At 41.4% G+C, this 14,132-nt stretch overlaps 1 protein-coding gene across 2 annotated transcripts in view; it reads left to right on the forward strand.

The window, feature by feature from the left end:
• Positions 1-14,132, forward strand: part of SORCS3 (sortilin related VPS10 domain containing receptor 3) — an 812,800-nt gene that overhangs the window by 692,338 nt on the left and 106,330 nt on the right. For both annotated transcript variants that reach the window (XM_073553075.1, XM_073553076.1), the window contains exons 11-13: positions 616-718; positions 4,501-4,577; positions 10,333-10,424. In XM_073553075.1, coding sequence (XP_073409176.1) covers positions 616-718; positions 4,501-4,577; positions 10,333-10,424 — 272 coding nt within the window. The remainder of the gene's footprint in view (positions 1-615; positions 719-4,500; positions 4,578-10,332; positions 10,425-14,132) is intronic.

Here is a 14,132-nt window from a genome sequence, read left to right on the forward strand (position 1 = left end):
AACTGATCTGTTACACTTTATTTTGAGCATCTATCTGTTTCACTTTTTAACATAATACAGTATGTCCAGCTGAGAACAGGATGTAGCCTGATTTTACTCAGACAACAGCATTTTAAACAGTAAATCCCAACTTTGCTTTGTGGAAACTGTCAAACAAATGCTGTTTACTGATCCGTTATTCTTATTATGTGTTCTGGTTCCGTTTTTAGGTTTCTCTTTGCAGTCGGGTGCTAGTTCTGTTGTGTTCATTATCACTTTAGTCCTCCCTGTAGCATAGCATTCAGTCCACTAATATATATATATATATATATATATATATATATATATATATATATACAATGCCCGTAACAGGTTGACATGCTGAATATAGTTCTGTCTCTTGGATTTTGATGCCATCTGCACAAATCTGTTATTATTTCACCTTAATTTGGAGCTTGTTTTACTCTTGGTCATTGTAAGAAAAAAAAAAAGATTTGTGAAAACTGACAACAAGTTGCTGTTGACTGATCTGTTTTTGTTCCTTTATGCCCCGGTGATTATTCCTTCCGTAAGATACTGCTTAGTTTAGGAATTCCGGTTCTAATTTCTGTTTCTTCTCTTGCCCTACGTCTCCAGCCTTTCTGCTCCTTACACTTCCACTTGCAGATGTCTGAGAATCCCTATAACTCCGGGAGCATATCCAGCAAAGTGACGGCACCTTGGCTCATTGTTGCCTCAGGTAAGTAAGCGATCTACCGTTTCCGAGGGGCGATCTACAGCAATTATTGCGGATACTATACCCTGCTATCTGGTTGGCGCAAATCAAAAACAGGCTAAAGACAAAAAAGGCGTAAATGCAGGAATCAATCTGGTCCATTGTATCCTTAATGCCTGAGATAGATTAGCTCCTGAGGGGTTATAAGTAAGAAAAAATGGAAAAATTTTACTTTGCTGGCAGGATATGATCAATTCAATCCCTAGATGATCTGGGATCCATTGAAACCACTGCATTAAAATCACTATTAATATCATTATGAATGGGGCAATGGCAGAACTTTTGGATATGAGCAAACTGGAGATCTGTCTTACTCGTAATGTAGGCAATGCGAGAAACAAAGAGTTTTATGGGATTAGAAAAAAAGATTTTTTTTTTGTTCTAGAAATGGCGCCTCCTTTGTCCATTGGTTGATTCTGGTATTACAGCTTGGCCATACTTAACAGGATATCAGACAAAGTTTGGTTCAATATTTAGGTCATGTAGCTACTATTTCATTTCATGGCTGCACAATGTGACCACCGTGTACAACAACATCAAATGTCATTGTTTTCCACATCACCAGTCAGTCGTGGATTTCTGTACAGCAAGAAAATCATTTATCGGGAAAGCAGCGAGGCTTGGGCGGCGTAAGATGTGACATTTGGTACAGTTAGTAGATGTCAAAACTTGGACGTTTTCAGGGTGAAACATATTTATACGTTTCCCGTCTTTTTGATTTACAAAAGTAAGAAAAAAAAACACAATTGGCAATGAATAAATTGTTCTGCAGATTTAGCAGATGTCATATTAGCAGCTGGCTCCTGAGTGTGCAAGAACCACCATCTGGACCGCTTTATTGTGTTACAGTGGTGGCATCTTTTCGGTTTCTCTTCAATTTGCATGCATAATTTTGGTTAACGTTCACTCTTCCCTTATTATTGTTTCCTATTCCTGCTTTTTTCTTTTTATTTACGATAGCTTTTATTTTTTATTCCTTCATTTATTATTCCTTATTTCTCTATAATCTAAAGAAATTAATTTCTCCTCTTTCTCCTCTTCTTCTTTCTTTTCTTCTTCAAATTCTTCCTCCTTTTCTTTTTTTCTTCTTCTTCCTTCTTCATCCTTCTTCCTTTTTCTTCTTCTTCTTCCCCGTTCTTTCTTCTTCTTCTTCTTTTCCATCTTCTTCTTCTTCTTCTTCTTCTTCCCTGTTCTTTCTTCTTATTTCTTCTTCCCCGTTCTTTCTTCTTCTTCTTCTGCTTCTTCTTCCCCGTTCTTTCTTTCTTCTTCTTCTTCTTCCCCGTTCTTTCTTCTTCTTCTTCTTCTTCTTCCCCGTTCTTTCTTCTTCCCCGTTCTTTCTTCTTCCTTTTTCTTCCCCTTCTTCCCCGTTCTCTCTTCTTTCTTCTTCTTCTTTCTTCTCCTTCCCCATTCTTTCTTCTTCTTCCCTGTTCTTTCTTCTTCCTTTTTCTTCCCCTTCTTCCCCGTTCTTTCTTCTTCCTTTTTCTTCTCCTTCTTCCCCGTTCTTTCTTTCTCTTCTGCTTCTTCTTCCCCGTTCTTTCTTTCTTCTTCTTCTTCTTCTTCCCCGTTCTTTCTTCTTCTTCTTCTTCTTCTTCCCCGTTCTTTCTTCTTCCCCGTTCTTTCTTCTTCCTTTTTCTTCCCCTTCTTCCCCGTTCTTTCTTCTTCTTCTTTCTTCTCCTTCCCCATTCTTTCTTCTTCTTCCCTGTTCTTTCTTCTTCCTTTTTCTTCCCCTTCTTCCCCGTTCTTTCTTCTTCCTTTTTCTTCTCCTTCTTCCCCGTTCTTTCTTTCTCTTCTTCTTCTTCTTCCCCGTTCTTTCTTCTTCTTCTTCTTCTTTTCCATCTTCTTCTTCTTCTTCTTCTTCCCCGTTCTTTCTTCTTATTTCTTCTTCCCCGTTCTTTCTTTCTTCTTCTTCCCCGTTCTTTCTTCTTCTTCTTCTTCTTCTTCTTCCCCGTTCTTTCTTTCTTCTTCTTCTTCTTCCCCGTTCTTTCTTCGTCCTTTTTCTTCCCCTTCTTCCCCGTTCTCTCTTCTTTCTTCTCCTTCCCTGTTCTTTCTTCTTCTTTCTTCTTCTTCCCTGTTCTTTCTTCTTCCTTTTTCTTCCCCTTTTTCCCCGTTCTTTCTTCTTCCTTTTTCTTCCCCTTCTTCCCGTTCTATCTTTTTCCTTTTTCTTCTTCCCCGTTCTTTCTTTCTCTTCTTCTTCTTCCCCGTTCTTTCTTTCTCTTCTTCTTCTTCCCCGTTCTTTCTTCTTCCTTTTTTTTCCCCTTCCTCCCCGTTCTTTCTTCTTCCTTTTTCTTCTTCCCCGTTCTTTCTTTCTTCTTCTTCTTCTTCCCCGTTCTTTCTTCTTCTTCTTCCCCGTTCTTTCTTCTTCTTCTTCTTCTTCTTCTTCTTCTTCTTCTTCTTCCCTGTTCTTTCTTCTTCCTTTATCTTCCCCTTCTTCCCCGTTCTTTCTTCTTCTTCCCCGTTCTTTCTTCTTCTTCTTCCCCGTTCTTTCTTCTTCTTCTTCTTCTTCCCCGTTCTTTCTTTCTCCTCTTCTTCTTCTTCCCCGTTCTTTCTTTCTCTTCTTCTTCTTCCCCGTTCTTTCTTCTTCCTTTTTCTTCTTTTTCTTCCCCTTCCTCCCTGTTCTTTCTTCTTCCTTTTTCTTCTTCCCCGTTCTTTCTTTCTTCTTCTTCTTCCCCCCCATTCTTTCTTCTTCTTCTTCTTCTTCCCCATTCTTTCTTCTTCTTCCCTGTTCTTTCTTCTTCCTTTTTCTTCCCCTTCTTCCCCGTTCTTTCTTCTTCCTTTTTCTTCCCCTTCTTCCCCATTCTTTCTTCTTCCTTTTTCTTCCCCGTTCTATCTTTTTCCTTTTTCTTCTTCCCCGTTCTTTCTTTCTCTTCTTCTTCTTCCCCGTTCTTTCTTTCTCTTCTTCTTCCCCGTTCTTTCTTTGTCTTCTTCTTCCCCGTTCTTTCTTTCTCTTCTTCTTCTTCCCCGTTCTTTCTTTCTCTTCTTCTTCCCCGTTCTTTCTTTCTCTTCTTCTTCCCCGTTCTTTCTTTCTCTTCTTCTTCCCCGTTCTTTCTTTCTCTTCTTCTTCTTCTTCCTTCTTCCTTTTTCTTCTTTTTCTTCCCCTTCCTCCCCGCTCTTTCTTCTTCCTTTTTCTTCTTCCCCGTTCTTTCTTCTTCCTTCTTCTTCTTCCCCATTCTTTTTTTTCTTACTTCTTTTTCTTCTTTCCCCTGTTCTTTCTTCTTAGTTTTTCTTCCTCTTTTTTATCTTCTCCTTCCACTTCCTCCTCTTCTCCTTTGTCTTCCTCTTTGTTTTCTTCTCTTCTTCTTTGTCTTCTTTTTTCCTTCTTGCACTTACTTTTATTCCTCTTTCTTTTCTTCTTCCACGTCCTCTTCTTGTTTTTGTTTTTTTTCGTTGCTGTTTCTATAAAGCATAACTCATCTTCGTAAACAAAATAATGCACTACACAGGTCGGACGCTGCAATCACTTTTTCTGGTTCGTTTGGCCAATCTCAGATTATAGAAATTGGTTGTTGTCTTGTGGAAAAAAAGATCTGTTCACCCATTTAACCATCTCTCTGATCATTCGTTTTTGTAAGAAGCAAACGGCCCCTTTCAGATACAATGGCAACTTGTGCATAAAGGACGACAAATTGCAGTAGTTCCATCTTTACACCTTGATTGTATAATAAATCGTTTCCATATATGAGAAAGATCAGTTTATTAATATATGGAAAAAGGAATAAGGTTGATATAAGAATCTGTATCTTTCACAGGTAACGTCGGGGCGGAGCTCTCATCAACAGATACCAATATGTACATCTCCTCCGATGGTGGAAACACATGGAAACATGTATGTGAATAAATTCTGTGCGGTAACAGATATTATTATCCCAGCAAGAAGCAAACAGATGAACGGCTAACTAGGGCACACAAATCACCACATTAACAGACGGAGCTATTTATCTGAAGTATATAATTCAGTCAAAAACGGAGGTGCTTGCATGAAAAAACATGAATAGTTCAATGTAAAAAGAAGAAATATGCAGCACTCACCAATAAAGCTGAAAAACTTTGCTTCTTTATTTCACATGAATTCCATCAACAGACATGTGGACATGCAGGACATTAGAGGAATGCTAGGGGTGGGAGGTGCCGGACCCGTAGAAGCGAGTAATCGCGAAACGGTCGTTGTCTGGCACCTCCCTCCCCTTGCTTTCCTCTAATGTCCTGCATGTCCACATATCTGTTGATGGAATTCATGTGAAATAAAGAAGCAAAGTTTTTCAGCTTTATTGGTGAGTGCTGCATATTTCTTCTTTTTACACAGATTTTATTATGCAAATGTGTTTAATAAATTGTGTAATAGTAATATAAAAGTATACAGATAGAATTAGAAGTATGGAAGGCAAAGAAAAAAGAGCAAGATAAAGAAGAGAAAGAGGAGCAATTAAAATGAGGACACAGGAAATTAAACAGATAAAGATGGTAGAAGAGAAAGAGAAGGGGGAAGGAAGAAAATGGAAGAAGAAGAAGAAATAAAAGCCAGAGGAAGAATTGGAAGAGGAAAAAAAATAGAAGAATCAGAGAGAAAACACAAACAAGAAAAAGAGGAGGAAAAAAAAGAAAATCAAAATAGAAAAAAAAACAAAAGAAGGAGGAAAAAGAATAAGAAAAGGAAGAAGAAGAGGTAGAGGAATATGACAATGAAAACTACGAGAAAAGCAAAGTGAAGGTGGAGTAAGAAAAAGTAGAGGAAGCAGAAGATGGAAGAAAAAGAAAAAATATAGAGGAGAAGGAGAAACGGAAGACATGAAAAAAATAAAAGAAGGTAGAAGGGAAAAAGAGAAAGGAGATGAGGACGCAAAATAGGAAAATATATGTAAGAGAAAAATTAGGAGAAATGAAAGAAGAGGAAAAAATGTGGAAGAAGAGAAGACAAAAATGAAAAGGAGGATAAAGAGGAGGAGAAATAAAAATGAAACTTAGAAAAAAATATGGGAACAGTAGAAGTGGAAGAAATAGAGGATATAAGAGAAGAGGAATAGGAAGAAATAAAAAATGAAGGTCAATAATGAGATAAAAAGAAGAATAAGGCTAACTTTAGGGAAAATTTCAGCTGCAGATTTGGTCATTAGTGATGAGCGAACATGCTTGGTGAGGCTCGGTTATCACTCGACTATCTGGGTGCTCGGATATACTCGTTACTCGGCGACCTTTGGCTGGTGCTCGGATTTTAAGTTTGAATCCCCGCCCCGCATGTTCGGCACCTATTACAAAGCCAATAAACATGCGGAAATTGCCTACCAGTCACTGTGATGCCGTAGCCATCTTGGTAGTGGCATTACTGTGATTAGCTGGCCACATTACCTCATCAGAGGTTATGAAAGAACATGCGCCGCCACGCTTGGCTCACTGACGCTGTTACACAGCCCAGGGACTGATATGATTGCAGGGAGAGCTGTTATCCGGGCCTGTATGTGCATCAGAGGCTTATAGTGTGATACTGGTGCTGATGGTGGACCCTCATACTAACAGTCCTTCTAAGGGCTAATATTATTATTTTTCTGTTTCTATGCCATATATTCTGCATTTAGCCTAGGGATAACTGCTGGAGCAAAGAGAATGGCTGAATACAGCGTCTAGGCAGGGCTTTGGGCTTTGTAGTCCATCGCTAAATATACATCTGCTGCAAGTGACCACATTCTTTTCTTCTTGGTGAAAATATTGACTGTATTTTCCAACATACAGTGTAATGTGTTTTGTGTGAAATTGCGATGGTTTAAATTTTTTTTAAAACCGCTGGGCCAGCTACAGTTCACAAAATTTTTTGTTCCAAAAATTGAAGTTGAACCAGAGACCAAGAAATTAGAGAATGCCTAAAGCATGTGGTAAGGGACAGGGAAGTGGAAGTCCTGATGATGGTGTACGCAGACAATGAGGACGCCTGTTTCTGGAGCACAAGTAACATGCCCATCCACAGCACTTAGCCCCCCCAGCCCACTTTGCAGGGAGGCACGGTACACCACTTCTGAATCCACACCAATGTGCACAGGTGGTCGGTTGGATAGCACATAATGCTTCCAGCATGTTTGCCAGCACCACCCAGTCTTCCACACGGTCCAGTCTCACCACCCAAGAGCCTGGATTACTTAATCCTCACCCTGTTCCTCATTCTTGCCACCATGTTCAGTCTCAGAAGACCAGTAATCCCACACTAGGACACTCCGAGGAGCTCTTTACATCATAATTTCTTGATTGTGGCTTCTCACCCTGCATGTTCCAAGAGGGACAGGAGGAGATGCTGTTTAGTGATGAACAAAACTTAGAGCAGCCACGGTCACAAGAAGATGATCATGGGGAATGGGAAATTATGTCTAAAGAGGTAAATGATGATGAGACACAGCTGCCGATAAGTCAGGTTTTTGTTAAGTCACCGACTCAGGAGGACCAGGGTGCGGCAGTGGAAGACAAGGTGGTGGATGACGAAGTCATTGACTCAACCTGGTAAGCTGGTATGCAGAGTGAGCACAGCAGTGCCGAGGGGGAGGGATCTGAAGCTCTGAAACTGGCAGGTAGAGGCAGTGGGGTGACCAGAGGGAGAAGGCGGGCAATTGTTCCACATGAGCACCGACACTCATGAATTTCTCCTTCAAAGAGTCAGGCTATGTGCACACACTGCAGATTCACCTGCGGGTTTTTTCCCGTGGAACCGCAGGTAAAACCGCAGGTAAAGTGACCTGCGGTTTTGCTGCAGTTTGGCCTGCGGTTTTGCCCTACGGTTTCACACCTCTACTATGTTAAAGGTGTGAAACCGCAGCAGAATCCGCAGAAACAATTGACATGCTGCGGAAAAAAAACCGCAGCTTTTCCGCAGGTAAAAAACCGCAGCGTGAGCACTGCGGTTTTGAACACCCATAGGCTAACATGGTAAAGTACCATGTCTGCGGAACTGCTGCAGTTCTGCAGGGCCAAAACCGCAGCAGAACTGCAGCAAAAACCCCAGCGTGTGCACATGGCCTTAGCTGTTCTTCAGCCTTGGACTTTTTCAAAAAGCTTTCTGAGACAAAAAATAGTCATTTCCAACCTGTGCTATGCCAGAAACAGCAGGGACCTGACCACTAAGCCACTGAGAGCATAACCACCACCAGTATGATCAGGCACATGTTATCTAAGCACCCGACTTGGTGGGCCGAATGACTGAGTCCACAATTGGTGCCAGGGGATGACACCACTGCCCCTTCCCCTGTACTAGCTGCTTGCCAATCCCCTTTTCATGACATTGGTGCAGATGCCTCCCGCCCTTAACCTGTCCTTGCACATTCTGAGGAATCATCATCCGTCATTTCCAAATCCTTGCCCCAGCTGTCCCTAACCCAGGGAATGAAAAAGAAAGTTTCCAACCACCCACCCACAGGCCAAAATGCTAAACGGGCACATTTCCAGGTTGCTTGTCATGGAAATGTTCTCTTTTAGGTTTGTAGACTTGAAGAATTTCTCTACTTGGTCCCCAGTCATCACTGTTTCTCCCTGTGTGGCATCCCCACCTTGTACCAGCAAGTGTCCAGGAAAATCACATTTGCCCTTTCCAATTTCAGTTACTGGGATTATCCACTTAACAACCGGCATGTGGACAATCGCTTGTGGCCTGGGACGCTACATTTAACTGATGACACACTGAGTGAACTTTGCGGAGGCCGGGGACGAGTCCCACCGTTGCACGGCACAAGTGTTACCGACACCTAGGATTGCTGGCCCTACTTGTATCAAGATTTTCTCCACCTCCTACACCAGTTTCTGCACCCCCTACTGCTCCTCATCCTCCATCTCTGATGTGTTATATCAGAGCACAGCGTCCACATCAGCCAGAAGCTGGAAGCTCTGCAGCACTGCCTCATCGAAGCGGCAACAAACTGCTGAAGCTACTTTGTCTAGGAGACAAACGGCACATTGTAGCAGAGTTATTGAAAGACATAACAGACCAGACAGATCTGTAGCTCTCGCCGCTTAACCTACATCCAGGCATGGTCGTGTTTGATAATGGCCGTAAACTGGTGGCGGCGCTGAAGCTTGGCAATCTCACACATGTGCCAATTGTTGCCTTCATTGGTGTAAGGATGATCCACCCTAGAATTATTTTCTGGCTTTGCACTGTGTGCAGCGCTTTTATGAGTGTAGAAGTACCACAACTACACTTTCTTAATATTTGAATGAGGCATTCCAGTTGGTTTCTTCAAGGGTGTATGGATGGCCCCGCTTGTAATTTGAACACCTGAACACATTGAACATTTTGTTCAAAATATTTGAATGATGCACTCCATATGGTGCCTTCAAGGGTGTATGGATGACCCTCCTTATAATTTTTTTCTAGCTTTGAACACTGTGCAGAGCTTTGATAAGAGTAGGAATACCACAATTACACTTTGTTCACATTATTTGGATGAGGTACTAGAGTTGGTGCCTTTAAGGTTTTATAGTTGAGTGTTCTTGTAATTTTTGGCAGGTTTTTCACTCTAGCAGTACCATACATGACAATTTGAACAGAATGTGAATGAGGCCCACCTTTATGTCTAATACAGGCTGCATCTGCGTCCCTCTTCCATCAAATTTTTGGCAGTTCTTGCTTTCTTCTAAATTACACTCAAATTTCCAAATTGTTAATAAAAATTTCAATTTTGGTTTACTAAAACTATTATTTTCATGTAAATCCTTTTTAAATGTTGCCTTATGTTCATGTCATTATACTGGAAAAAATGTTTCTTAGCATTTTTGTTCCTGTAAACTCCAATTTCTTGTTGGTTTGGAATTTTTTTTTGTTAGTCCTTAAAGTGGAGTAAAAGTGTGACACCATTGTTCTCAGCAGCGATCTGGGGGGTCAGAGATGCTTCCAGGGGTCTTCACCATCCTGTTCTCCTTCCATTCAGCACTTTTTCCATCCAGTTCAACATTTTCACTACCCCCCCAGACCTCATAGGGTCTGTCCGAAAAATGCTCTGCTTTCCCATTGACTCCCATTGTGTGCTACTTGCAGATTTAATTACAGATTTATCCCCGGTCATTGTAAACCTCGTAGAGGATGCCATCCAAAGTGAAAAAACGGCAGAAGAAGGAGCACAATACAGATTTAAAAATCCGCTCTGTTTTATTGCTTTTGTGTGAATGGGGTTTTCACAATCTCATTCTTTTAATCTATGCTGGAATATTATCATCGTCCAACACTGATTGTATGGAAAACCCCCAAAACCCAATGATGGCTGTGGGGAAGTGTCCTGTTTACGGCTAGATATAAATTCTGTTGATACCTGCCAGTGTATATTAGAAGGAAAAAAATCTTCTAGGTTCGCTCATCAATCTTTCTTCTACGATTGTGTCCTGTTCTTATTGCACCTGACAATCTGATCAGTAATTTAGCGGCAGCAGTTTATAGTTAATGACTATCGGATCGATACGGCCCTTCTTAATTAAATGCTGACGGTACAAGAGCTCGCAGCATATTAGTCATACAATATCATCATTTTTCCGTGATACATTTACTGTAGCACTACTAGGATTCATTATTACATTGCTTTTATTAATATTGTTACCTTTTTTTTGCCTGTTTTCCACAGATTTTTGAAGAAGAATACAATATCTGGTTTTTAGACTGGGGTGGAGCCCTGGTAGCGATGAAGCACACCTCTCTGCCTGTGCGCCACTTGTGGTAAGAAATAGCATTCTCATTTATTTAGATTGTTTGGGGAAAAAAATACTTTTTAATTCTTAACTAGCAATGAATATACTGTATAATGTGGTACATGCAGAATGGCTGATTCCTGACTGTGGGAGCAGCCATCCTGCCGCAGCTACAGGGAGAACATGTGCTCAGCCATCCTGCCGCAGCTACAGGGAGAACATGTGCTCTGCCATCCTGCCGCAGCTACAGGGACAACATGTGCTCTGCCATCCTGCCGCAGCTACAGGGAGAACATGTGCTCAGCCATCCTGCCGCAGCTACAGGGAGAACATGTGCTCTGCCATCCTGCTGCAGCTACAGGGACAACATGTGCTCTGCCATCCTGCCGCAGCTACAGGGAGAAGATGTGCTCAGCCATCCTGCTGCAGCTACAGGTAGAACATGTGCTCAGCCATCCTGTCGCAGCTACAGGGAGAACATGTGCTCAGCCATCCTGCCGCAGCTACAGGGAGAACATGTGCTCAGCCATCCTGCCGCAGCTACAGGGAGAACATGTGCTCTGCAACCGGCACATGGACCAGGGACAGAATCAGGCAGGATGTCATGTACTGACCTGTACGGGGCATTGTTGTGAGCAAACCCTGGGATTTATGCAGAGGTAATTGTGCATGAGAGAAGCTATGACATCATCTATAGTGAATGGAGTATCTTGTGTTATCTGCTGTATGTAGAGGTGTTATCAGTCATTGTACAGGAGGAGGAGGTGAGCTGTGACATCATCTATAGTGAATGGAGGCTCTTGTGTTATCTGCTGTATATAGAGATGTTATCAGTCATTGTACAGAAGGAGGAGGTGAGCTGTGACATCATCTATAGTGAATGGAGGATCTTGTGTTATCTGCTGTATATAGAGATGTTATCAGTCATTGTACAGGAGGAGGTGAGCTGTGACATCACCTATAGTTAATGTTGGATCATGTAATATCTACTGTAAATAGAGGAGTTATTAGTCATTGTACAGGAGGAGGAGGAGGTGAGCTGTGACATCACATTGTGAATGGTTGATACTGTGTTATTTACAGTATACAGAGGTTTTATCAGTCATTGTACAGTAGGAGGAGGAGAAGGTGAGCTGTGACATCACCTATTGAGAATGGTGGATCCTGTTTTATGTTCTATACTGTGGATATAAAAAGCCTACACATCCTTGTTAAGATGCCAGATTTTTCTTATGTATATAAATCCTACCAAGAAGAAGAATTTTTGGAAATTTCCCCTTTTAATGTTGCCCATAATCTGTAGAAATCTGTTGAGAAACAAGCTAGAATCATTTTGAGGAGGGAACTAGAAGTAACAAAAATGAAGAAAGGTTCCAGCTTCATCAATCTGCAAAATGTATTCAAATTAAAGGGATTCAACATTCAAGATAGAGACAGCAACGCATTTCAAAAACACAAACTGCGTTCTTTGTCAGAGCTCACGTGGTCCCTTGAGTTCTGTGCTTCAGGATGCCTATGCCTGGGTGAGCTGGTTAGTTTCTTCTTTCTTGTTACATTTTTAAGTTAAAAATAACAAAACTAAATTAATGCAGTTGCATAAGTGTGAAGACCCTCTTATATTTGGGGCTGTGGTTGTGTTCAGAATCAGCGGATCACGTTCCCCCCCATAGTAGTCAGCGCTCGGTAGCCGAAATTTACAGCAATTCTGATAAACCCCAGAGTGATTGTTGCTGTTCTATGTGGATATTCCTAACATTTTATGGTCTGTAAACAGCTGACAACTCAGCAAAGGATCTCATTGTGGAAAGTTATCAGTCAGGAGACAGTACAAAAAAATCTCCAAGGTATCAGATTCAGATCTACCATGGACACTGTTAAGGCTAGTTTCACATTAGCGTTTTTTTGCGCAGCGCATCGGGCGCATAAAAAACGCAAAGAAAAACGCAAAACAAACGCGCGTTTTTTTAACGTCATGCGCACGCTGATGTGTAAAAAAAACGCAGCGTTGTTTGCGTTTTACATGCGTTTTTTGCATGCGTTGGCGTTTTTTATGCGCATGCGTTTTTAAGTGTGACGTTTTTTCCATTGTCTAGAGAACATTCTAGACTTGTTTAACTCAAAAACGCATGCGCAAAAAAACGCAAGCGTGCGCAAGACCATGCGCACGCATGCGTTCCCATAGGCTCCAATGTGGTGTTTTTGCGCATTCCGTGCGCAAGCGTGCGCATGCGTTTTTTTGACGAGACAGGGCGGAACCAAAAATGCAACATGTTGCGTCTGGCGCGCCTGGCGCAAAAGACAAAAAACGCATGCGCACGAAAACGCAAGTATGCGCAAGACCATGCGCACGTCATGTTAAGTATAGGTGCGCAGTGCGCACGATGCGCTGCGCACAAAAGCGCTAATGTGAAACCAGCCTAAGAAGTCATCAAGAAGTGACTTAAATTTGGCACAACAGTGACAATACCTAGAACTGGACATCCTTCAAAAATTGATGAAAAGAAAAGAAAATGGGTCCAGGAGGCAGCTAATAGGAAGACATTAACATTAAAGGAGCTGCAGGAATTTCTGTCCAGTAGTGGTTGTGTCCTGCATGTGTCAATAATCTCCTGTATTCTTCATATGTTTGGCCTGTGGGGTCAGGGGGCAAGCTGAAAGCTTTTTCTAGCAAAGAAAATTATTCAGGCTGTGCTATATTTTCGCATAACCTTCATTATGACTGCCAAAAGCATTGACGGAAATGTGTTATGTCTGATGGGACCATGGTGGAACTTTTGGGCCATAAATCTAAAAGGTGCAAAGCCAACACTGATCATCACCATTACCTCACCCTTCCCACAATGGGGCATGGTGGGGGCAACATTTTGCTTTGGGGCTGTTTTTCAGTAGCTGGATCTGGGGCTTTTTAGTTAAGGTGAAAGAGAAATGGAAAATTCAAATATCAGTCAATTTATCAATAAAATCTTCAAATGTCTGCTAAAAAGTTGAAGATGAGGAGGAATTTCATACTCTACCGCGATAACGACCCTAAGCGACCTCCAAATCACCAAAAGAACGGCTTCTCCAGAAGAAGAGCGAAGTTTTGAAATGGACCAACCCGAACCAAACCTGAATTGATTAGAAAATCAGTGAACGCCCCCCACAATCTGACAGATGTGGAGGAGCGGGCACAGACCAATGTGTCGCACTGATAGACTCTGACCCAAAAAGACTAAAAAATGCCAGAAATGCAAAGGGGACTTCAACAAAGTAATAGTTTAATGGTGTTCAGATAGGGCAGCCACATTATTTTAGTTCTTTTTTTTTTCAAAAAATTTGTTTTTTTTTTCATTGCATTTATACAGATTATGGTCGACATTGAAAGTGGAGAAAGTTCTGAAATTATTCTTATTGGTAGGATTTTTTTTTTATATGACTAAAACCTGACATTTTAACAGGGGTGTGTAGACTTTTTAAATTCACTGTATATGAGGTGTATTATGGCTTCATAAGTCGGAGGTTGTGCGTGAAGCCTTAGCGCACGTGTCCTATTTTTGTCAGTGTTTTTCCACTTTTTAGGGTGAATGATTACCACGCTTCAGCAATTTTTTCCTCCACACGTTCTTGCTAAGGCATCAATTAAAGTAAATGTTCAAATGTCCAGTTCCTAAAAAGCCAAGCTTCGGAAGATGTAATTTAGGAATCAATAAGCTTTTATGTGTCCAAGTCCTTTGATTTGCTGCAGAAAGTCTGAGGG

Source organism: Dendrobates tinctorius, unplaced genomic scaffold (genome assembly GCF_039654945.1).
Source record: "Dendrobates tinctorius isolate UK_male_01 unplaced genomic scaffold, ASM3965494v1 ptg000196l, whole genome shotgun sequence".
NCBI lineage: Eukaryota > Metazoa > Chordata > Amphibia > Anura > Dendrobatidae > Dendrobates > Dendrobates tinctorius.